The sequence below is a fragment of the Loxodonta africana genome, chromosome 26 (genome assembly GCF_030014295.1).
Source record: "Loxodonta africana isolate mLoxAfr1 chromosome 26, mLoxAfr1.hap2, whole genome shotgun sequence".
NCBI classification, from domain to species: domain Eukaryota; kingdom Metazoa; phylum Chordata; class Mammalia; order Proboscidea; family Elephantidae; genus Loxodonta; species Loxodonta africana.
Genome location: NC_087367.1, coordinates 20,458,987 through 20,481,806, shown reverse-complemented (window position 1 = coordinate 20,481,806; position 22,820 = coordinate 20,458,987). Strand labels below are relative to the sequence as shown.

General features: G+C 41.0%; 1 protein-coding gene across 1 annotated transcript in view; it reads left to right on the top strand.

Annotated features, from left to right (window-relative positions):
* The first annotated feature begins 1,927 nt into the window (after nucleotides 1-1,927).
* EML4 (EMAP like 4) overlaps nucleotides 1,928-22,820 on the top strand; it is a 201,230-nt gene continuing 180,337 nt past the window's right edge. Inside the window, exon 1 of the mRNA XM_010595895.2 lies at nucleotides 1,928-2,090. Coding sequence (XP_010594197.1) covers nucleotides 2,066-2,090 — 25 coding nt within the window. The 5' untranslated portion in view covers nucleotides 1,928-2,065. The remainder of the gene's footprint in view (nucleotides 2,091-22,820) is intronic.

The window sequence follows — 22,820 nt, the reverse complement described above, 5'->3', positions numbered from 1 at the left end:
CAGACACCTTGGGTGGACTTGAACAACCAATTGTTTTGGATAGCAATTGAGCGAATTACCTGTTTGCACTACCCAGGGACTCCCCCTAGTATGACTTTTATTATCCCCTCTCTAACTCAGTTGCTTGTTATTTTTTTACTCCTTATTGTTGCTATGAGTCGGAATCGACTCGATGGCACTGGGTTTGGGTTTTTTTATGTATTTGTATTTTTTTCTTCAAAAGGGCCTGACAAATAAACGCTTCAGGCCCCACAAAACGTGGATTCTTCTCTGAATGAAATACACATATATACTGGTATACTGATGTAAGCTATTTATTCTTTTAATTGACATAAGGCAAAAAGTATTGCATATAGACACAGAAAAGCAGCTGTCAGAACTGAGGTCCCCTCAAAGATTAAGTGATTAAGCTTCACAGACATATTTATTACTTTTATTTATTAATATCTTTAATATTTATTATAATATTGATCTATTACATAGATCAATTTAGTCCTTGTCCAAAACCCATTGCCGTCGAGTCAATCCCAACTCATAGAGACCCTACAGGACAGAGTAGAGATGCTCCACAGGATTTCCAAGTTCAAACTGCCAACCTTTTGGCTAGCAGTGGGGCTCCTTAGTCCCTGTAAAAACCAAAATAACCAAACCCACTATCAACAGTTGAACTCATAGCAATCCTATAGGGCAGAGAAGAACTTCCCCATAGAGTTCCCAAACAGTAGCTGGTGGACTTGAACTACCAACCTTTTGGTTAGCAGCCTGAGCTCTTAACCACTGCACCACTGGGACTCCTTAGTGCCCATAGCACCATTCAATTCTCTTCAACTGTTACTGGGATCTAGACAACCAACTCCCAGGAAGGCCTTGGCAAATCACAGGAAGGAAGGTCTTTACAAGGATGAGAAACAGGGGTGGAGGAGGAATGAGGAAGATGGAGGGTGTTTTAAGTCCAGTCCTATCTGCAAATAAGCCCAAATAAGTTAGGCGATTTGACACTCACCTACTGAGTCACATGGTTTTGGGTTTAGAACTTGGTTTACTTCATTTTAACCCTGTGTATAGTTCCTTCGTAGGCAATTCTTCAATCCAGCATATACGGGTGGCTTTGCACCCCTGGTGGAAAGAACACCAGGGGGAGTTAGGAAGCCTGGTTCTAGCTCTGCTTCTCCCAGGCTCTATGACCTTGGGCAGGTCACGTCCTTTCTAAGTCTCAGTGTCCTCTTTCATAAGAAGGGGTTGGACAAGATGAATTCTTGGATCCTGTCCAGCACCAAAATTCCTTGCTTCTGACCTCTCTTAGGCCCCGTGGTCATGGTGGTGGTGGCTTGTGCTAGCCAAGCAGGCTCGTCCCATTTGTCCCTCAGTCCACCGGGGAGAGGGAGAACTCTGTCTGCCTCTTTTGTGTCCTTGTAGGACACATGGGAGTGGCCATCTCCCGTCGAGGGGGCTCCATAATTGGGCTCCTCTGGGCCTCCGCGGGCTGCCCAAAGGCTGTGAGGGGAGAAAAGTCATCCATGCATCCGAGGAACCCAGGCCGAAGGCCATTCCTTGGCCCCGCCCACTCGGAGCCAGCGCCAAGACCAAGTCCCAGGCCTTCAGCTCCAACTTTGCAGGCCCACCGCGCAAGCGCAGCCAGGGGCCGGGCGCGAGGCCGACGGACTCGGGGGCGGAGGCAAGGTGAGGGGGTGGGGGGGCGGCAAGACCTCGCCTCCGTGTCGTCACGTGGGAGGCGGAGTCGGAAGCGTGACGGCGTGCGCGGGGGCGGGGCTACCGCTGCGCGCGGGCGCGGGGGCGGGGCGCGGCGCGGCGCTCGCGGCTGCTGCCTAGGAGGGAGGCCGGGCCAGCGGCGGAGCGGCGCGGCTCTTAACCCGACGGGGAAGTGGCGCGGGCGGCCGTGGCGCACGGCCCCAGGGCGGACGGGCGGACGACGGAGGCGGGGGCCGGGAGCCGAGCCGGGCGACCTAGGGAGCCAGCGGCGCAGGCTCAGCGTCGGCCACTCTGTCGGGGCGCTGAATGAAGTGTCCGCCCCGCTGAGCCCGGAGCCCGGCGCTTTCCCCGCAAGATGGACGGTTTCGCCGGCAGCCTCGGTGAGTACGGCTGCGAAGCCCTCTCTGTGCCGCGCAGGGTGGGAACCTCGCTCCCTCCGCACACGGCGCAGGCCCTGCTCTCCACCCTGCCCCTCGGGGTGGCACTCGTTCCCCCGCACATGTTCTCCTCCAGGCTGCGCCCCTCCGCCGCCTCCGGGGACTGCCAACCCCTCCCCCAGCCCAGCCTCCTCCAATCAAGACCCTCCTCTCGTCCCGCGGCCCCTGGAGTGCGGCGCCCTCCCTCCCCGGACGTGGGAGCCCGTCCGCTTTCCGAGGCCCCGAGAGCTCATGACCCGTCTCCGTGCATCACAGCTCCACCACGCACCCCCCTTCAGGGTTGGGACACCCGTTTCTCAAACTCTGACCCGTCTACAGGGTACGACACTTGGCCCCCTTTCCATATTCCGAGCTTTCAAGTTGGGGGCACCCCTTACCCACACAGAGGCTCCTTTTTAGAGTAGGAACTTCCAGCCCCTCCTCAGGGAGGGGGTACCCACTCAGTCTCCTCTTTGAATTTGGAGACTCCTTTTAAATGTCCCTCGGAGCGACTGGCACCCTCTTCACGCCCTCCACGTCCCTGAACATCTCGCAGCGGTGGCGAGAAGCAGAAGCCCTGAAGCATCATTTTGCTTAGTGCAGGGAAGGAAGAGGTGCGCCCGCGTTGGGGACCCTCTGTAAGAGAAGAGTGAAAGCAGAAGCCTTTTCTGGCTCTGCAAGCACTGCTGGGGAGAAGAAATCCTGCTCAAGGAATCCATAGGAAAGGGGGCCTCTGTCAGGGAAAGCAGGGATTCTCCATTTTTGGAATATGTTGTCTTTGTGGAATGGGGAAAGGGAAGGAGGTTATCCAGTGGGTGAAGTATCCTTTCAGTGTTCCCTTGCACCCGAATAAAGGTAGTAACCTTTGTAACCGGCTGGGGAAATCAGAACTCCAGACTGGTACTGAGTGCCCTATAACCTGTGTCTGGAATTACTATTCTTTGAGGCCATTGGAATCTGGTTACTGTAAAGGTTGAGCTCAACTGTTACGATGGTGAGAGAAACAGTTACTGCTTTGGCCCGTTCTGGAGTTATGTGATACCTGCTGCTGGATTTGTATTTTCAGTATTTTATGTGGAGATAGCTTGTATTAAGCGCCTCTTTGAGGATAAATTCCGGCTCGGTTAATGTTCAGTGCACCATCTGGCCATAGGCCATGCTCTATCCAGACATGTTGGTTTTTTTTTTTTTTAAGTTGAGCAGTAATGGGCCCATTATAGATATTCAACAGTAAAACCATAATGTTGGCCCTGACTTTTTTTTTGGAGGAGAGGTCATTGTTATTAGAGTGCTTAGAGAGTGGAAATCCTAAAATAGGAGGCAACTGAGCTTTACTCTTTCCTCCCCAAAGGCACCTGTTGTCCATTATCTAACCTTTGATGTCTTATAATTCCTTACGTATTGGGATTGTTCAATTCTTGGACTCCTTACAGGGAGGCTTCAACTTTTCACTAGTTCTTTTTTAGCCTCATGCCTGAGTTTATTCACCAGTTCACACTGGTGTGAAACATTTGTCCTTTTGTCCACTAAAGGGGTGATTATGTCTTAGGGGAGAAATCAAGTGTCTTCGACAATGCTGTGGCATGTGATGTCTCTGCACTGTGTTGGCTCAGCCTGTAGGAATGGTGGAATCGCTACTACTCACAAGAGTCAGCTTTTACTTCTCTCTACTTAGCTCTGAGGACTTAAGAAAAGTTGACTTCTGGAGGGCTTACTGGAGCCCTGGTGGTGCAGCGGTTAAGAGCTCAGCTGCTGACCAAAAGATTGGCAATTCCAATCCACCAGCCACTCCTTGGAAACTGTGTGGAGCAGTCCTGCTCCGTCCTGTAGGGTCACTATGAGTCGGAATCGACTCGACGGCAGCGGGTTTTGGTTGTAGGGCTTGCCAAAGCGTCATCTTCTGTGTTTTGAGGGATCTTTCTCACCAGTTGGAACAGATAAGTTTCTTTGAAGACAGTGAATATGCCTTGTTAAGTAATGTTATCCTGTCTTGTCTAATTGTTGAGGCAGCTGATAGGAGAGACTGAAAGATAAGATGAATTGTAGCTGGGTCTCCCACTTTTCAGAAAGCTTTTATAGTTGGCCCTTAATGTTACGTTTTTTAAAAAAACTCATCTGATGCCTTTCCTTGGGTGGCATGTGATGGGACTTTTCCTTTCTTTAGCTACTTGGGAAACCCTGGTGGTGTAGTGGTTAAGTGCTACAACTGCTAACCTAAAGGTCGGCGGTTCAAATCCACCAGGCGCTCCTTGGAAACTCTGTGGGGCAGTTCTACTCTGTCCTGTAGGGTCGCTATGAGTCGGAATCGCCTCGACAGCAATGGGTTTGGTTTCTTTGGTTTTTTAGCTACTTGAGCTGATCAGGAGCAGGAAAGATGCCTGTCTCTAAAGAGAGGAACCTGTGTCAGCAAAGAGGGAAGGAAATGGTTCCTGGCAGTGTATCTGGAGCTGCTCCTGAGGAGGATACTTCTCAGCAGGAGCTCTGTGCTTTCTCTTTCTGTCCCCCTTGTAAGTAAAACTAGGCCTGATCTTAATTGAAACCTTAAAGGGTTGGGGGTGGAGGAGGGCTAATGCTGGTATATTTTACTGGTAGCTTTTAAGCAGAGTTTCGCTCAGCTCTTGCCAAATTGCTTGTTTCTGTTCCCTGCACTTCATTAGGGGAGAGCTTAGAGTTACATTGATCTTTATTTTGTCATCAAGAGGGCCATGCATTTGAACTCTACTAGATGTTTAAAAACTTTTTTGTTTTTTTTTAAACCAAACAAGAATTCAAAACATGTGAAGTTCTTCTGGAGTCATGAATATTGAAAGCATTTATTTAGTCAATGAAGTATACATGTATATCTCCTTTTGTTATATACTAGATGAGTTCTGGAAACCCTGGTGGCGTAGTGGTTAAGAGCTATGGTTGCTAACCAAGAGGTCAGCAGTTCTAATCCTTGGAAACCTTACGGGGTAGTTCTACTCTGTCCTGTAGGGTCACTGTGAGTCAGAATCAACTCGATGGCAACTGGAATACTGTTAGATGAGTTCTTGAAAAATTGTGAGAAAACTACATTTTTATAGTCCGAAAAGTTGAGTGCTTTATAAGCAGATTGATTCTAGAGAAGCCAGTTATTTAAGGTAATCCTTTGGTAAATCATTTTGTAAAGTGAACAACTTCAGAAATTCAGTTAATACCCTTGACTTTTGGGTGTTTAGAGAAGGAAGATACCCGTGTTGTGTGCCTTACTTTATGTCTGAGGCAGTTAGACTATACAGTGGTTTTTCTGAAATCATAGAGGAATGTTAGGTGATGACCATGTTCACGTGGCACGTTGAAGTTATGTACCTGTTGGATTACTTTTGTCTTATGTAAAAACCACTGAAGGATGCTTTTAATCCCTGGATCTCATGAATATTAGACAGTTTGACTGGCAGCCGCTTGTACTCTGGGATTTCCCTTATGTATATAGGTCATTCATGGTAATCAAAAAAAAAGCAGGACTTGGGATTTTTTTTTTTTAAACCTAGAGAGTGGGAAGTGCCCCAGACTATCTTGATGTCCTGCCTCCAAACCATTGTACATAAGTATCCATGTACACATATTCAAAATGTGTATCCAGTGTGTGTATATATATTTTAATCTTAGGCGAATGTGCAAATGTGGGAAAGTTTTGGTATAGCTTTTTTAATCGATTGTCATAAGGCAGGTGTTGTGTGCGATTCATGCTTAGTCTTTTTAGCATTTCTTTTTTGTAGAAGACTTTTATCTAGGAGTTAGTTTAGAAGTTAGTCAGTGTTTATACTTTAAAAGAAAGCATATCTATAACCATGTCAGTTTTAACTGTTTCTGCCACAGAAGTTTAAAAAAAAAAAAAAAACCCAAAAAACTCAAACACTTTTTCTTTTTAAGAAAAATTGTAATGAATGAGGGTTAGTATCTGCAAGAAAACATCGCGTTCTGGGTACAGGGTATAAATATGAATAGTAGCTTTTTAACATTGAAATGTTAGAACTCCGATTTCTTATCCCACCATATGTAGTTTTTAAATATTAACGTAGTATATATTACTCACATGAGACTGTTTCTTACGTAATAACCTTATTTGAGGAACTTTTTCTTAAATAGCTTTTCGTTTCTTATTGGTTGCCTCCTAAAATGCTGCATATAGGCAGAAATTACGTAATGTGATATGAGCAGTGACTGTTAAATGGTTACTACAGCAGCCATGGCATGAGTTAGCAAGAGGGCTTCTCAGCGGGTATGTGGAGTAAGACCTATTTTGTGACCAGCACTGTGCTTGGTTGTCCCTGTGGGAAGGACACATAAAAGACACACTTCTTGCCCTTTCGGGGCTTACTGTCTGGTTTTAAATAGATACACAGACATGTTCATGATTAACCATGAGTGAAGCACCAGGAGTGGGAGTGGGGGAGCGAAGCACGATTGAGAATGCTATTTCATGTTCTACACATGTTATTTATGAAAGAAAACATTCGAAGATCGATAGATTTATCTCTATAGAGCCTGACTTTAAAACAATGAAGTAATTCATTTAACAGCCCAAATCGTAGAAAATATTACTAGATCTTTTTCTGCCTTATGTGTAGGTTCGAATAACACGTAGAAAAAGTACTATTAATTTTATGTGTATGAGTCCATTTCTATAGCTTGTAAAACTTAAAATATTCGTGAGAAATTTGAGAAGGACTTTTGATTTTAAAAGAGATGGACTGTAAGACTTTAAAAAATTATTAACCTTGGTGTGGGAGATTTCCCAAATCTATAGTATATTTCTAGGTCTGTATATGATCTCTTATCCTATAGTTGTAGTTGTTTTAGACTATTTGCATATTGATATATAGTTTACACAGAACTTTTATCTCATTTTACACTGACCTTAGGAGATAACTTATTCCCATTTTATAGGTGGTGAAACTGACGTCCAGAGAGTTTGTAGTTTTTTAAGAGGCCATTTAAGTCTAGGTTTTCTCTTTTTTCGGAGGGGGGACTAACTTGAGGGGTTTGTACCCATATTAATTTTAAATAATGAAAATACAGTACATAAGAATAAAAAAATAAATTACCCATCCATGTGTAACTGTTGTTAATGGTGGTGTAGTTGTTTGTAGTCTTTTTCTGTGCCTAGTTTTTCCATCGTTAAAATCATATTATAGATACAATTTTGCATTCTCTTGTTTTTTATTGGCTCCTAACCTTTTCTTAATTTTTTTTTCTTCCTCATTTGAATTCAGATTTTTCTGATGGAGTCCACTATTCTTTCCTCTACCCCATGACTGACACTTTATACCCTCCTGGTATATCACATCCAGCATCCCTGAATCTAAACTCCTCTCCCTTTAAGCTAGCTTCTTCTCCCTCTTGCCCATTGTCTTTAAATATTACCCAGACTTGAAATCTCAGAACTATGTTTGATTTCTCCCCATTTTCGTCTACCACATTAAAATCTCTTCTTATACTTGCCGATTCTTGTTTCTTTTTCTCGCTCCTTGCTTTTCCTTAATATCCTGTGCCTGGGTTATTGCATAGCTTTGAGACTCTCCAGCTGTCCAGTTTATTTTGTAGGGGGGACTTAGATGAATCTTCCTAAAGCAATGTGCCATTCACCCTTTCACATGGCTTCATTGTCCTAATTATTAAATTCAAACACCTTGACCTTGTTCTCACAGTCTTCCATTATCATTGCAAAAACGTATTATTTGTCTTTCTACATGTTAATACGTTCTTTATATGTTCTGGCCAAAATGACCTATTTTTTGTTCCTCAAATTTGCTTGGCACATTTTCATCCCTGTGATATTCTTAGTACCCTTCAGCGTCCAGCTCAAATATTGGTTCCTTTTTAAAAACCCTTCCTTATTTGTTTCCCTGCACTCCCAGCCCAAACCCTTCACCCTTGAACTTTTAATATAGATACAGTCTTAGGGCACTTATCACAGAATGTCTTTCCTTATAATTATAAGGTAGAAGTCGTTATTACAGGTCTTAAAATTATTGCAAGCTTTATTTCCACGCCAAATTATAAACCTCTTGAAGGTTGAACCTCTCACGTGTCTCTGAAATCTCAGAGCAGAGTAGTGGGGATTTCATAATCCAGTAGAATTTGGAGGAAAAAAAAAATTAGAGAACCAGTGTACAGTTTACAGCTTATAACCTGTATTTTCACCATCATTTCAGAAAAGAAATGACATTTGATGACCAAAAAATTATGAAGTACACTATGTCTGAATAAGAGTCATTAAAAAATTAAACGACAATTCACCGTGTTCTGATTTTTCTCACTTGACCTGAAATGAGTAAAAACTTTGTCCCAGACTTTGTTGGGAATCTGATAAAGCATTCTGTGCCAGATTCTCAGGTGGTGTTTTTCAGGTGCCGGTCATGTACACTTGAAATCAATTTAGTTGGGGTCTAAACCAACATTAAAGAGAATGAGGGGGGAGAGGGAAAAGAGGAAGAAAGAAGAATATGAAATACTGATGTGCTTCAAATAATATTACCTCATGAAACTTCTTTTTTCATTTATATATATGTGTGTTTGTTTGCCCTAGATTGCACCCTAAGATTTATTTCTTAATATGGTCACAATCAGATTGAAAGATATACTTCTAGTGGGTAATCCCTTGAGAGAGCAGGTGAGAGGGTCAATATATGCTTAACGTGGTGACTGAACAATACCTCCCTTTCTCCACCCCCCAAAAAAAACCAAACCAGCTGCTGTCTAGTCAGTTCTGACTCTTTGCTCCCCGATGTGTGTCAGAATAGAGCTCTGCTCCATAGCGTCTGCGGTGGCTGATTTTTAGGAAATAGATCACCGGGCTTTTCTTTCGTGACGCTTGAACCTACAGCTTTTTTAACAGCTGAGTGTGTTAACTGTTTACACTGCCCAGCCAGATAGAAGTAATATGCTGTATATTTATATGTATGTGTGTCTGTCTGTGTGGGGCGGGGGGGGGGGTGAACACACGTATGCAAATAAAAAATTGGGTAAAATGTTAACAGTGGTAAACTTGGTAAAAGAATGTTCTTCGTACTATTTTTGTTCTTAAACTTTTCTGTAAGTGTGAAATTTTTCCAAATAACAAGTTTTTAACAAATCATATGAACTTTGCATTATATTCCATAATATAGTGTTTAAAAACTATAGAAATACCCTTTCTCCCAGAAAATTCCATGCAAAACCATGGGGGAAAACTGTGGCTCCAAGATATGTTCCATGTTTATCATGTGGCTTCCTTTATCTCTAGGCCTCAGTTTGGAAAGCATGTCTCTGGGCCAGACGCAGCAGTGGTTCAAGGTTTAGCTGACAGACATGTATTACTTGCCATTCCTCAGTGGTTTAAAAAATTGGGAAATTTCATGTAAAAATCTGGATCTTTGGTTTCTATTGAAAAATGGAACGAGCTGACCGCTCTGGGTTTGCATTCCAGATGGGTTATATATTCACTAAGTAGTAAGTGGCCTGAGTCTTCAGCTTACACCTGGCTTTTTTCAGTCATTGACTTTATTGCCTGGCCTCTGTAGACATGTGAGTTTGCAAGCTGTACCTAGCCCAAGAGGTGGTGAGGGTATCAGTCTTCTTTGTAGTCAACAATTTGAGGATTAAGTTGGTGAACTGATGCTAACACCTTTGTGTGTATGTCCTATAAACAAAGGACATTCTCTGACATAAGCATGTTAGTACCGACAAAATCAGGAAATTAATATTGATACATCAAATCCTCAGACCCATTAAAGTTTTCACTAATTGTCTTAGATATGTGTTTTATAACAAGAATCCAGTTCAGAATCACATGTTGCATTTAACTGTCCTGTGTCTTCATGCTCCTTCAACCTGGAACAGTTCTTTAGACTTTCCTTGGGTTTCATGACCTTGACACTTTGGAAGATTACAGGCCAGTTGTTTTGTAGGATGTCTCTAAATTTGCGATTTTCTCATGGTCAGATTCAGATTATGCATCTTTGGCAGGAATGCCACTGAAGTGAAGCTCTGTTCCTCTCATTGCATCCTATCAGGTGGTACACAATTTTAATTTGTCCCATTACTGATGATGATCGCTTTATTTGGTCAAAACGGTGCCTGCCAGGCGTCTCTGCTTTAAAATTGCTTTTTTAAAAAAAAATTTGTCATTAGTAAGTATTTGGTGAGAGGTGTTTTGAAACTGCACAAATACCGTGTTCTTCATCAAACCTGCACTTGATTTATATCTGTATGGGCTCATGTTTCCTGTTTTTTTCAGTGGGTTATAATCTATTACTATTTATGCTGATATTCAAATTAGCCCCATTTTGGCCAGTGGCTGCCCATTCAAGCTGGCTTCTGTTTTTTTTTTTGACATGTTTCCCAACATTCCCTGAGTACTTTAGTGCTTTCTGACACAATGATTCAGGCTCATCCAGTACTCTCCCTGCCTCAGCCCTGGAATCTGCCATTTTTCAAAGGAGCCCTAGCTCCTTTCAGTGGACGCTGGGATCCAGGTTCTGTTCACTAGTTGTGCTCATTGCTGTTGAAGCATCACAGGTCCCCTCACAACAGTCAGAGCTAAGGAATATATGTATACTTAATCTGTATATCCACACATACATCTATATTTATCTTTATATCACCATCGGGTTCATTTTAATTTTCTACCTTTACATAGTTGTAACTGTTTTTTCCCAACCATGAGAGACTTGACTTCCATTGTCCTTAACATATTTATTTATTTGATCAGTCCCCCATATGTAAGTAATCTCCTGTCTCCACTGTCTCCTCCTGCCTCACCCTGCTCAGATTCAGCCTCCTTATGCTGGGCTGCCCACTTGTCTTACTCAGACATCCTCCTCACCCCACCTGGGCTCCAGACTATCCTTCTCACCTGGATGCTGACACCCTGCACTGGTTCTGCACACCATGCTGGCTGCTCCTCTGCGGGGTGACCTCCTTACATGCCTACCTTGTCCTGCCCTACCTAATAGCTTTAGGACTGAATTGCTTGGGGAAGGGAGAGGTTGAGCTGTTTAAAAAAAAAAAAAAAAAGACTACGTGTATATATGGATAGAGAAAACAGCATTAATGAAAAACTTGAAAATTAGCGTTTCTGCCAAATAGCACAACTATTTCTTCACTTTTTACTATCTCCCAAATATTACTTACACACATACATATTTTATTTAATTTTAAATAGAGTTCAGGTGAGAATTTAAATTATGTCACTTTAAGTTAGTGAACATTTTTTATGGTCTTCTATTTTAATAACTTTGTGACTGTATACTATTTTACAGTTGTAAATGTGTTGAACATGTGGGCTAGAACATTAATATAAGTTAGTTTGTAGGTTTTGGTTCTGTCAGGAGCCATTAAGGATCGTATTTCTTACTGTCGTGTTTCTATATTTAAACAATAAACAGTTATCTTAGCGTGAAGTACTGTTAGGTGGTGCAGGGGTTTAGGTGGGTAAAAGAAAATATATTTAAGCACCAAAATCAACCATATGTTTTTTCAGTTAAAATATTGTGATCATCTTTCCTTCTCAGCAAGTACGAATATAAATAATCTTTAATGCATGATATTCCATTATTTGGACATCTGGTCTTCTTAAGCTGTGTATATAGAATATAATTTAGTTTATTCTTGATGACTGATGGTGGTTATTATGGACATTAGACATGGTTCTGTGTTGCAGTACAGTGGTGCCTTCAAGAGCTGTTTGTGTAGGTCTGTTTGCACCGTACAGTAATTGACTCCAGATAGTTTCATTATAACCATCTTTCTTGCTGACGAGCTTCCTTGTTTGTCACCTAGTATACCTTACCCTTGCCTCTCTTTATTGTATTATTTTAAAAATCTCATCCGTAAATATTTTGTTTGTATCTCTTAAAAGAGAGCTCTCCTTTTATTGTCATACCTAAAATTAGACAATGATTTCTTAGTATCAAATAACCAAAACCAAACCTGTTGCTGTCAAGTGGATTCCGACTCATAGCAATCCTATAGGACAGAGTAGTACTGCCCCGTAGGGTTTCCAGGGAGTGGCTGGTGGATTCGAACTGCCAGACTTCTGGTTAGCAGCCAAGCTCTTAACCACTGCGCCACCGGGGCTCCTACTATCAAATACCCAGTCATACATCCTTCATTGTCTCATAAGTGCCATTTTACGGTAGTTGTTTAAATCAAGATCTAAACAAGATCCATATATTGCATTTGGTTGCTAAACCAAAAACCAAACCCACTGCCGTCAAGTCGATCCCAACTCATAACGACACTATTGGGCAGAGTAGAACTGCCCCATAGGTTTTCCAGGGAGCAGCTGGTGGATTCGAATTGTGCTCTTAACCACTGTACCACCAGGGCTCCATTTGGTTGCTTTGTTTCTTAAATCTCTTTTAATCCATATATTCCTTTTCCCTCTGCAATTTGTAAAAGAAACTGGATCTTTTGTCCTTACAGTTTACTGCAAGTGCTGATTCTGTTCCTTGGTGTTACCATGTTTCTGTGTCTTCTGTATGGTCTTCAGATTGAAATTCGTGGATTTTATATATTTGATATGTTTAAATTTGCTACGGTTACTGTTCTTAATTCATGCTCATATTTTCTCATTGGTGGCCTGTGAGAGCATCACCACGTTAGCTCCTGAGTCCTGATCCTTGTGGTCTTTGGTCGCTTCCTTGCTTTCTAATAAGATGTTCCAAGCTTACCTTTTACACTTCCTGTTCTAGTCTGAGAATCAGTTATTTCTGCAAGAAGCCATGGTTCCCTTTCATTGGGAAATGGTGTTTAGACTCTAGAGGTGCTCGTTGGTACTAGATTGGTTATTATTTCTAGCCTAGCCTTTTTTTTTGATTTCCAACTTTGAATCTGCTGTGGGCTGGGAAACTACATATCAAAACTTGTTCGATATAACATAGGAAACATTTTGAACCTCAAGGAGAGCCCAAAGACCAAGACCTATGCCTATTGAAATTGTATGGTGTAGCACCTACGTGGACAGGTTCATACTTAATAAATATTGCTGATGTTGGTGGCAATGTAAATAACTGGATACCAAATGTGCCTCAGAGTAAAAAAAAGAGACGTCTGAAAAACCAAACCAAAACAAAATCCAAACCCATTGCTGTTGAGTTGATCCTGAGTCATAGTGGCTCTATAGTATAGAACTGCCCCATAGGGTTTCCAAGGCTGTATCTTTATGGGAGCAGACTGCCACATCTTTCTCCTGCAGAGCACCCGGTGGGTTCAAACCTCTGACCTGGTTAGTAGCCTAGTGTTTAACCACTAATCCACCAGGGCTCCTTGTAAAGCTCTGAGTGAGACCCTTAATAAAATGCATGAACTTTAAAGTACACAAACTTGATGATATATTGTTTTTTTTTTTTTTAAATTAGAGACCATTTATGCTCCCTGTATTTTGTATTAAGATTAGCAGATAAATCTCTTAATCAGTCAAATTCAGTGACTGCAGAGTCAAATTATGTTATATTTGTCATGCTCTTTAATTAGGATGTACTTCTTTTTTCCCTTTTTCAATTTTTTTCCAGATAATGTACTCTTCCTGACTTTTCCAAAAGTGACAGGAGTTTCTAAAATCAAGGTGACTTACCTGATTTAAAACAGAGTTGCTCAGTCCTGATATTAGACATCTTTACCTAAGTAATTTTTTGACTCCTGTATGCTAATGTTTAATGACACCAGAGCAAATAACCAAATTTGTTTGCCATTTGTTCCAGAAACTATCCTAGTTGACTTCTGTTGATGGGTGAGTGGGAGGTGTTTTTTTGGTTTTGTTTTTTTAAATTTTGAAGAATATCCTGTTTTCAGTTGAGATGGGTCATAGTCTTTGACTTTCTTTGAATGCTTTTAGTATCTCTTGGCATTCATCTTATTTCTTTGATCCTCTCCAGTTAGGATTAGTGCAGATAAGTTTTTGGCACAGACAACTGTTTCTCAATTTTTATGACCCAGTATTGTGGATTATTTGAGAGAAGATATTGGGGAACAAAATTTAAAATAGAGATGATTGAAAAAGTAACCAGTATTTGACTTTTCTTTAAGTTTTTATTCACGAATGTTTGTGAGTGGAATTTAGAATTATATGCACACTGAAACTTGCACATAGTGAAACCTATTATCTTGGTTCATTAGTACATGCTATATGGGACTAAAGTTATGGGTTTGAGTCTTACATTAAAAAAAAGTAAAACACTGATTTGTGTGTGTGAGTTTCTTGGTCATAGACGAGTTCATTAAATAAATAGTTTTTGATTACCTTATTTGGATCAAATCTTGTGCTAAAGGCAGTGGAATACTGGTGAACAAGAACACTCAAAGTCCCTGTTCTCATGAAATTTATAATCCTGTGGGGGATTCAGACAATATTTATTCAGGAAATATTTATTGAATGCTTGGTATGTGCTCCACACTCGTCTAGCTATAAACAAAGCTCTTATGGAGCTTATAATGTAGACGTTTAAAATAGCATAATAAGAATTGTGATGGTGAAGTGTAGGATGCTTTGGGAGCACAGAGGGTTAACTCAGACCTCCATCATGCAGCTCCCCCCCTCCCCATGCATGTCTTTGTTTAAAGGTATAATTAGAAAAATAGAGGTCAGGTCACAGTGTCCGGCCAAGCTCTTGGAAACAGCTTAGAGGAATGACATGTACTTTTTTTTTTCTTACTCCCACAAACACCTGAGAAAATTACAGACTACCAGCAGCACTCGCTTTGGTTGTGATTTTCAACCTACGTGGAGGAGGGGGAAGGGGGTGTTATCAGTTGTGCCCTGCTGGCGTAATTCTGCTTTATGGCGGTGATTTCAGTGTAAGAAGTAAGTGATAGTTTTCTGAGATACTTGTTTTTCCTAAGTGTTTGATGGAGTGTGAGTATTGTGACTGTTATGCCTGTGATCTGCAGTATACTTGCTTTAGGAAATACTTTTTTGACACTGTAGTTTATGGATTACATTTCAAGAAATTTTGTTCACATGAAACTTACTGAGAGGGGATAGCAGCCTTCAATATGGATTATACCTCAACATAAAGAAGACAAAATCCTCATAATAGGACCAGTAAGCAACATCATGATTTCATTTTACTTGGACCCATAATCAGTGCCTACGGAAGTGGCAGTCAAGAAATCAAATGACATATTATCGGGCAAATTTGCTGCAAAAGACATCTTTGAAGTGTTAAACAGCAAAGATGTCACTTTGAGGAGTGAGGTGCGCCTGACACAAACCATGGTATTTTCAGTCACCTGATACGCATGCAAAAGCTGGACAACGAATAAAGAAGACTAAAGAATTGATGCATTTAAATTATGGTGTTGGCGAAGAATATTGAATATACCATGGACTGTCAGAAGAATGAACAAATCTTTCTTGGAAGAAGTACAGCCAGAATGCTCCTTAGAAGCAAGGATGGCACGACTTCGTCCCGATTATTTTGGACGTGTTATCAGGAAGGACTAATCCCTGGAGAAGGACATCATGTTTGATAAAGTAGAAGGTCAGTGAAAAAGAGGAAGACCCTCAATAAGATGGATTGACACAGTGGCTGCAACAGTGGGCTTAACCATAGCAATGACTGTGAGGATGGCACTGGACGGGGCAGCGTTCTGCCCTTTTGTACACGGGGGCACTATGATTCGGAAGTGACTCCACAACACCTAACAACAATAGCAAGGGAAAGACATTAACATTTATTGAGCTATGGTTTCAGGCACTATGTCAGACATTTTGTGTAAATTAACTGGAATAACTTTCTCAAAGACCAAAAGTATATGTTAATTTCAGCCTTTTTTTTTTTTTTTTTTAAATATTCTGAAGGAGCTCAGTAGATTGAATAAGGCTGAACCTATTATGCAGCCCTTCATTAGGGGGTAGTAATTGTGGTAATACCTGTGTCACCTTTTTGGTGACTGAAATGAACTGTAGCTACCAGAATGACAGTCTAATCATTTAACAAATATTTATTCAGCAACTGCTAAATGCCAGACACTGTTCTCATATTTAGGATATATCAGTGAACAAAACGAACTAAAATCCCTTTTTTCATGAAGTTCATAGTGAGGGGAGACAGACAATAAACACTTTTCATTGAATTATTCACTCTTAGAAGGTCAGTGACTCCATATAAACACTATTATCTGTGTTGTTAATGTGAACACATTATTTACTTATTTTTTAAGAATAGGTGTTAGTGATAAAAGCCATTTACCTCTGTGGGGTTTGGTTGTGTCAAATACGCTTAGAGGAAAGTAACCTTGGGGATGCAAAAACAGCTTGTTAAAGCATTGACAGCTGTGCTAGTGCTACTTTGTTATCCTACGTCTTGGTCACTGTACCTGATCTTATGATAAACCAAAACCTGACCCGATCCCATTGAGTTGATTCCGACTCATAGCGACCCTGTAGGACAGAGTAGAACTGCCCCCTAGGGTTTCCAGGGAGTGGCTGGTGGATTCAAATTGCTGACCTTTTGCATAGCAGCCATGTTCTTAACCACTGTGCCACCAGGGCTCCTGATCTTGTAATAAGTTTATGAAATATGTATATATATACACACACACATGCTTTCTTACCTTGCCATTCTCAGAGTCTTAATTATTTTTTGTTTCATAATATATAATGTTTTATTGTTTATTATATTTCAGCTTTAATATTTTTCAAATGAGAGCATTTGCCCCTATTTCAATACAGTCTTATTGGGGGGGGGTTAATTACCATAGGTCAGTGTTGGTCAGCCTGGATTCAGGACCCCTGGCCAGTTCCTGAGGAGAGCGCCCAGGATGCTATGGAGCTCTCTGAACAGCTGTTTGTGGGTGGTGGTGATGGTGGAGGCAAACAGTGGGTTGTGTGACCGGGATGAGGTCACCTCTTCCACCTTCTGGCCTTCTTTCTTTCCGGTCTTTAAGTATTTAGAAGAAGACTGGGCTATTTACTGTGCTCTGAGCAGCTGTTGAATAGTGGCACCTATAAGATAATGTTCGATCTTGAGGAAGTTACTATGTCACTACAATGACGGAGGAATTGTTTCAATAGTTTGAAAAGCATTGGTGTAGTTTTAAGTGTTCTGACTCACTTTATGCAATTGTTTTAATGTCTCTAAAGGTACCTCTCAGCATTTGGTCTTAGCCTACTCTCACTCAACCTGTGTAAAACCACCAGATTATTCTTTCTTCCACACCATTTTTATTGTCACTTCCCAGCTTAACATTTAATCACTTCCAGTTTCTATAAGATAGATGCTTAGCTTGGAGTTCAAGCTTCCCCACCACCTGGCTCAGACTTACCTTTCTAGCTTCACCTCCTACTGCTGCCCTCTTTTTGAACTTAAGTGGATCCCCTCAGTATCCCGTTCCTTGCTTTGTTTCTTGCTTCTTCTTATACCATAATTTATTTAGTATCTTCCCTTTTTCTTACTTTATAGTTACTGTTTATCTGTCAAGAACCACTTTAAGTACTGCCTCTCCTCTTGACTACTTCAATCCACAGATTCCACCGCCCCATTTCTGAATTCTTAACACTTTTGGTTTTACTCACAAAAACCAATCATAAATTGACTTGAATTGTTCCGTCACATATAGCCTCACGTTGTTATTTAGCTATTTCACATTTATATATCTAGACTTTTCAATTAGGCAATAAGCTTCTTATGGACAGGAATGTGTCTTATACTTGGTTGAGTATTTATTGGCCCTAATACTCTCCCTTTTCCGTGGTAACTGCTCTCATAACTAGTGCCGAACCACTTACTTAGGCCAGCGGGGAAAAAATAAGGAGTTGGTGAATCGATATAATTATCTTAAAATTTTCCTTTTCTGTAATCTAACTTTTTATCCCTTGTACAGTGAAGGAAGTCATCTGTGATAGAGTTAGAAGACCACTGGTCCTGGGGTAATAATATGCACTGAAGAAGGGGCACAGTAGCCAAATTCCACCGTTGTTGCTAACTGCTGGGTTAGGGTCAGCATGAATCTAATCCTCAAAGTGTAGAAACGGGTCCAGCCCTCACTTCCCCACTTCTGCATTCTCACTGCCAGATTTTCACTCAGCACACTCTCCCTCCAGCCCTAGCCACCCAGAGTTGGGCCAGAACTTACATGTTAGAGGGACACCTTCCATCAGACTGCCAAACAGGCTGATGCCAGCCCCTGCTGGCTCTCACTGCCCTGGGGGGTTCGTTAATTCACTAGAACAACTCACAGAGTTTTCGTGGAGAGTGTACTAGTGGCTACAACTTTCTTATAACCAAAAAGGATACAAATGAAGAGACACATAATGTGACGCTTGGAAGGGGTCACAGCACAGAGCTCCCATGTCCCATAGAGAGACATACTACCCTCTTGGTGCCCGGTCACCAGTCAGGAAGCTCCATCTGAGCCTTAGGGCTCAGGGCTCTTATCGGCCTCATCAGGTGGCCGTGATAGATAACTTCATGCCTCATGAGGATTAGTTAGCATCTAGCCCCCAGGTGGTCCCTCTTGGTCTGGTCAGCTTCCGTTCTTTAGCCTCAGTTGGTGATTTGGCTAGAAAGAACCCAGAACAAAGGTCAGATGGCTTTCTGCAAGGTGATTCTGTGTCTCTCAAATACAGACAGTCCACAGGTTACAAACAAGATGTGTTACTAAATGTGTCTTAGAATTTGTAGGTAAGTCGAACAGGTACATACGGTTCTCATGTAGCCATACTTCCGTGCAAGAAATGGCTGAAAGCCTTTCCAGTGATTTAAAAGCTGCGTGAGCAGTGAGCGAAAGTGATTGTGATGATGAAGGGGGTTGTTTCAGTCCTTTCAAAGTGGGGGCAAATTTACATAGCTTTAAAGGGCAAGTAAGTAAGTACAAGTAGTCTGTAAGTTGGGCATTCATAACCCGGAGGCTTCCTGCAATAATACCTAAGTCCCCAAACCCCCACTGCCCTTGAGTCAATTCTGATCGGTAGCGACTCCATAGGGTTTCCAGGGCTGTAAATCTCTATGGAAGCAGACTGCCACATCTTTGCTTTTGGAGCAGCTGGTGGTTTCAAACTGCCAACCTTTCAGTGCGGTCAGTTGCTTTAACCACTGTACCACCAGGACACCTTAGTACCTAAGTAGATCTTAATGTTTTCCTCATTTTATAAATGAAGAAACTGAGGTAAAGAAACTCAAGATTAGAAGTCGACAAACTACCACCTGCAGGCCAAATCTGGCCCATTGCCTGTGTTTTGTTTCTGTCCGCAAGCCAAGGATGGTTTCTACATTTTTTTAATGGTTGAAAAAATTCAAAATAATAGTATTTTATGATGTAGAAATTATATGAAATTCAGATTTCGGTGTCCATAAATAAAATTTTATTGGAACACAGCCATGCGTATTGTTTAAATATTGTCCATAGCTGCTTTCACATGATGATGGTAGAGTTGAGTAGCTGGCACAGAGAGCAAATGGCCTGCAAAGCCTAAAATCTTTAGCATCTGGTCCTTTATAGAACATGTTTTCCAACTCCTGCTTAAGATATAAACTTGTGGTAGAGCCAGAAATTAATCGTAGGTAGTACTGGCGATCTACTTCAAAAAGGTTGCAGCCATTGAAAAACCTCATGGAGGGCAGTTCTACTCTGAAACACATGGGGTCGCCGTGAGTCAGAATTGACTCAACAACAACTGATTTTTCATCCTACTTTAGAGCCCATGTTTTCTACCTCTGTACTCTGCTAAGCGTTAGAATGGGGCCTTTGGGGAACAGCTAAGTAAATACTAATAATTCAGTATAGTGCTGAGAGATGAAGACTGGAGAGGTAAGCAAGGTCCACGTCACCCAAGGCCTTTAATGCCATGTTTAAAGGTTTGGATTTGTTCCTGAAGACAAGCAGAAGAGAGACAGTAGATTTGGATTTTGAAAAGTTCAGTGTGCTGGCACTGTGGAGAGTGAATTGGAGTGGGCAGTACTGAAGGTAGGAATACCAGTTTGGAGCTTTTGCAGTAATGTAGGTGAGAGATGAAAAGGGCCTGAAATACATCCCCCTGGCTCCCTCCACCTCCCTTCCCTCAGGAGTGGGTAGGAAGATATGGACAGACTTCTTAAAAGGAGGAAAAATATGACAAGACTCAGGAATCAGGCACTTTATACACATTATCTCGGGTGCTCATGGTAACATTGAAATGTTACCACTATTTAACAAATGAAAAATGCTTAGAGAAGTTAAAATAACTGGGCTTTGAACTTCAAAGCCTCTGTTCTTTTCACTGAACTTCGCTACGTCTCATTTTACCTGGGAATAATGCTGTCTGCTTTGGATGAATCACGTTTCCTTTTTTCTAAGTAGTTTATAATTGCTACAGAAAAATACATGGCCAAAGTAACTTCAAGGAGGTCCTGAGCTATGTTACAGTGCACCTTTTCTCACTGTGGTAAGCCAAGGCTTATCCATTCTGGGTCCAAAATTCTATTTTGACTTTTTGAAAGTCCTGCATTTATATTTGAAAAAAAAATTATTTAAGTAGAAGGTAAATATTTTAATGCCTTTAGTTGACAAACTTGCCATATACCCTAGGGGAAGTTAGGGAATTTGGAAACGGATAGATAAGATAAAAGCACATTCCTAAGAGTTGTATGAGAAACTGTTTTTAGAGCAAGGTTTTAAGAATCATTTTCTTGCCCTGTTTGTTTATCTGTGCCTAGCTCTCATCAGTGTGTAACCTTGGATAAGCCAATCTGTTTATCAAACTTCATTGGACTTCTTTAAAACTGGGTGTACTCTGTTCCTTTGGGAATTTGGCATTTTTGTTGTCAAATCATGTGCACTCTTGATAGCAAATTCTCACAGTTGTTTGTTTTAAAACACGATAGAGCACCTCATTATCATATCTTGGTTTTAATGAAAAGCTGTAGAACTACAGAATAGTTTAGAGATTTCAAATTTTAGAAATCAGCCTTATTGAGCTCTGCTTTACCTACAATAAAATACGCCAATGTTAAACGGACAGTAGGTCTTGAAAAATTTATGTAGCTGTGTATCCACTACTGTAATCAAGATACAGAACATTTCTGTCATCCCAAAAAGCTCCCTTGTACCTCTTTGTCAGTCCCTTCCCTTTGTCAATCCCCTCACTTTGTCCCTAGTCCCTGGCAACCACTCATCTGCTTGCTGTCACTACATTTTGTCTTCTCTAGAATTTCATGTTTATATTGGAGCCCTGGTGGTGCAGTGGTTAAGAGCTCAGCTGCTAACCAAAGGGTCAGCAGTTCCAGCCCACCAGCCGCTGCTTGGAAACCCTATAGGGTTGCTATGAGTCCAAGTTGACTCAGTGGTAACAGATTTGGTTTTAGAATTTCATATAAATGGAATCACATAGTGTGTGGTCTTTTATGTTTTCACTTAACATAATGCTTTTGAGATTCATCCATGTTGTTGTACATTTCAGTAGCTTATTCCTTTTTATTGCCAAGAAGTATTTCGTTTTATGAGTATACCACAATTAGTTTATCCATTCACTAGTTGATGGATATTTCAGTTGTTCCCAGTTTCTTTAAAGCTGCAGTGCACACTGGAGTACATGTCTCCTCCCAGACCCTGGCCATCACTAATCTACTCTCTGTCTCTTTGGATTTGCCTATCTGGTGCCCATTTTTTTGAAACCTGGATTATTTGTCTTACCTGTTTTATTAAGTTTTCAGAGCTCTTTATATACTTTGGATGTGAGTCTTTTGTCAGATGTGTTTTGCAAATATTTTTTTTTTCATTCTGTGGCTTACCTTTTCATTTTCTTAGTAGTGTCTTTTGAAGAAGTTTTTTATTTTGATGAAACTCAATATATTAAATTTATTTTGATGAAGTCCAGTTTATAATTTTTTTCTTTTATACTTCCTAGTTTTTGTGTCCTATTGAAGAGATTTTTGCCTAGCCCAAGCTAACAAAGTTTCTCATATTATTTTCTTCTGGAAGTTTTAGCTCTTATTTTAAGGTCCGACACCCATTTAGGGTAAATTTTTATATATGGTATGAGGTAAGGATCAAGGTTCATTTTTTTGCACGTCGATATCCTTTTGTTCTAGCACCATTTGTTGGAAAGATTAGCCTTTCTCCATTGCCTTGGCACCATTGCTGAAAATCATTAAACCATGTATGTGTGGGTCTGTTTCTGGATTCTGTTCCATTGATCTCTGTTTATTGTTAACCATATTGTCTTGGTTAGTTGTCTAGTAAAGATTTCAATTAATTTTTTTCTTTGTATTTGAAAAATATCCACCCATTGCCAGGAACTCAATTCTGACTCATAGCAACCCTATAAGACAGGGTACAATTGCCTCGTAGGGTTTCCAAGGCTGTAAATCTTTATGGAAGCAGATCGCCACATCTCTCTCCCATGGAGTGGCTGGTGGGTTAGAACCGCTGACTTTTCGGTTAGCAGCCAAGCGCTTAACCGCTGTGCCATCAATACTCCTCATTTGAAAAATAGAGGAAGGCAATTTAACTTTAAAGCTTAACAGACTAACAAAATGATACATTTCAGTGGTTTTTATTAAAGTTTAATGTTTACTTTGCATTTTAGAATTTACTTTTTTCCTCCCTTGATTCCTAATAATTTTATGGATTTGTTAGAGCAGGCATTAATATTTGTATTTTTATAGATGAACAGGAAGGTTTAAGAGGAATGGCAGGAGATCATGCAGCATGATAAAGCAAGCACTAGAGGCCAGATCTCTGTGTTCAAAAATCAGTGTTCTCTCAGCT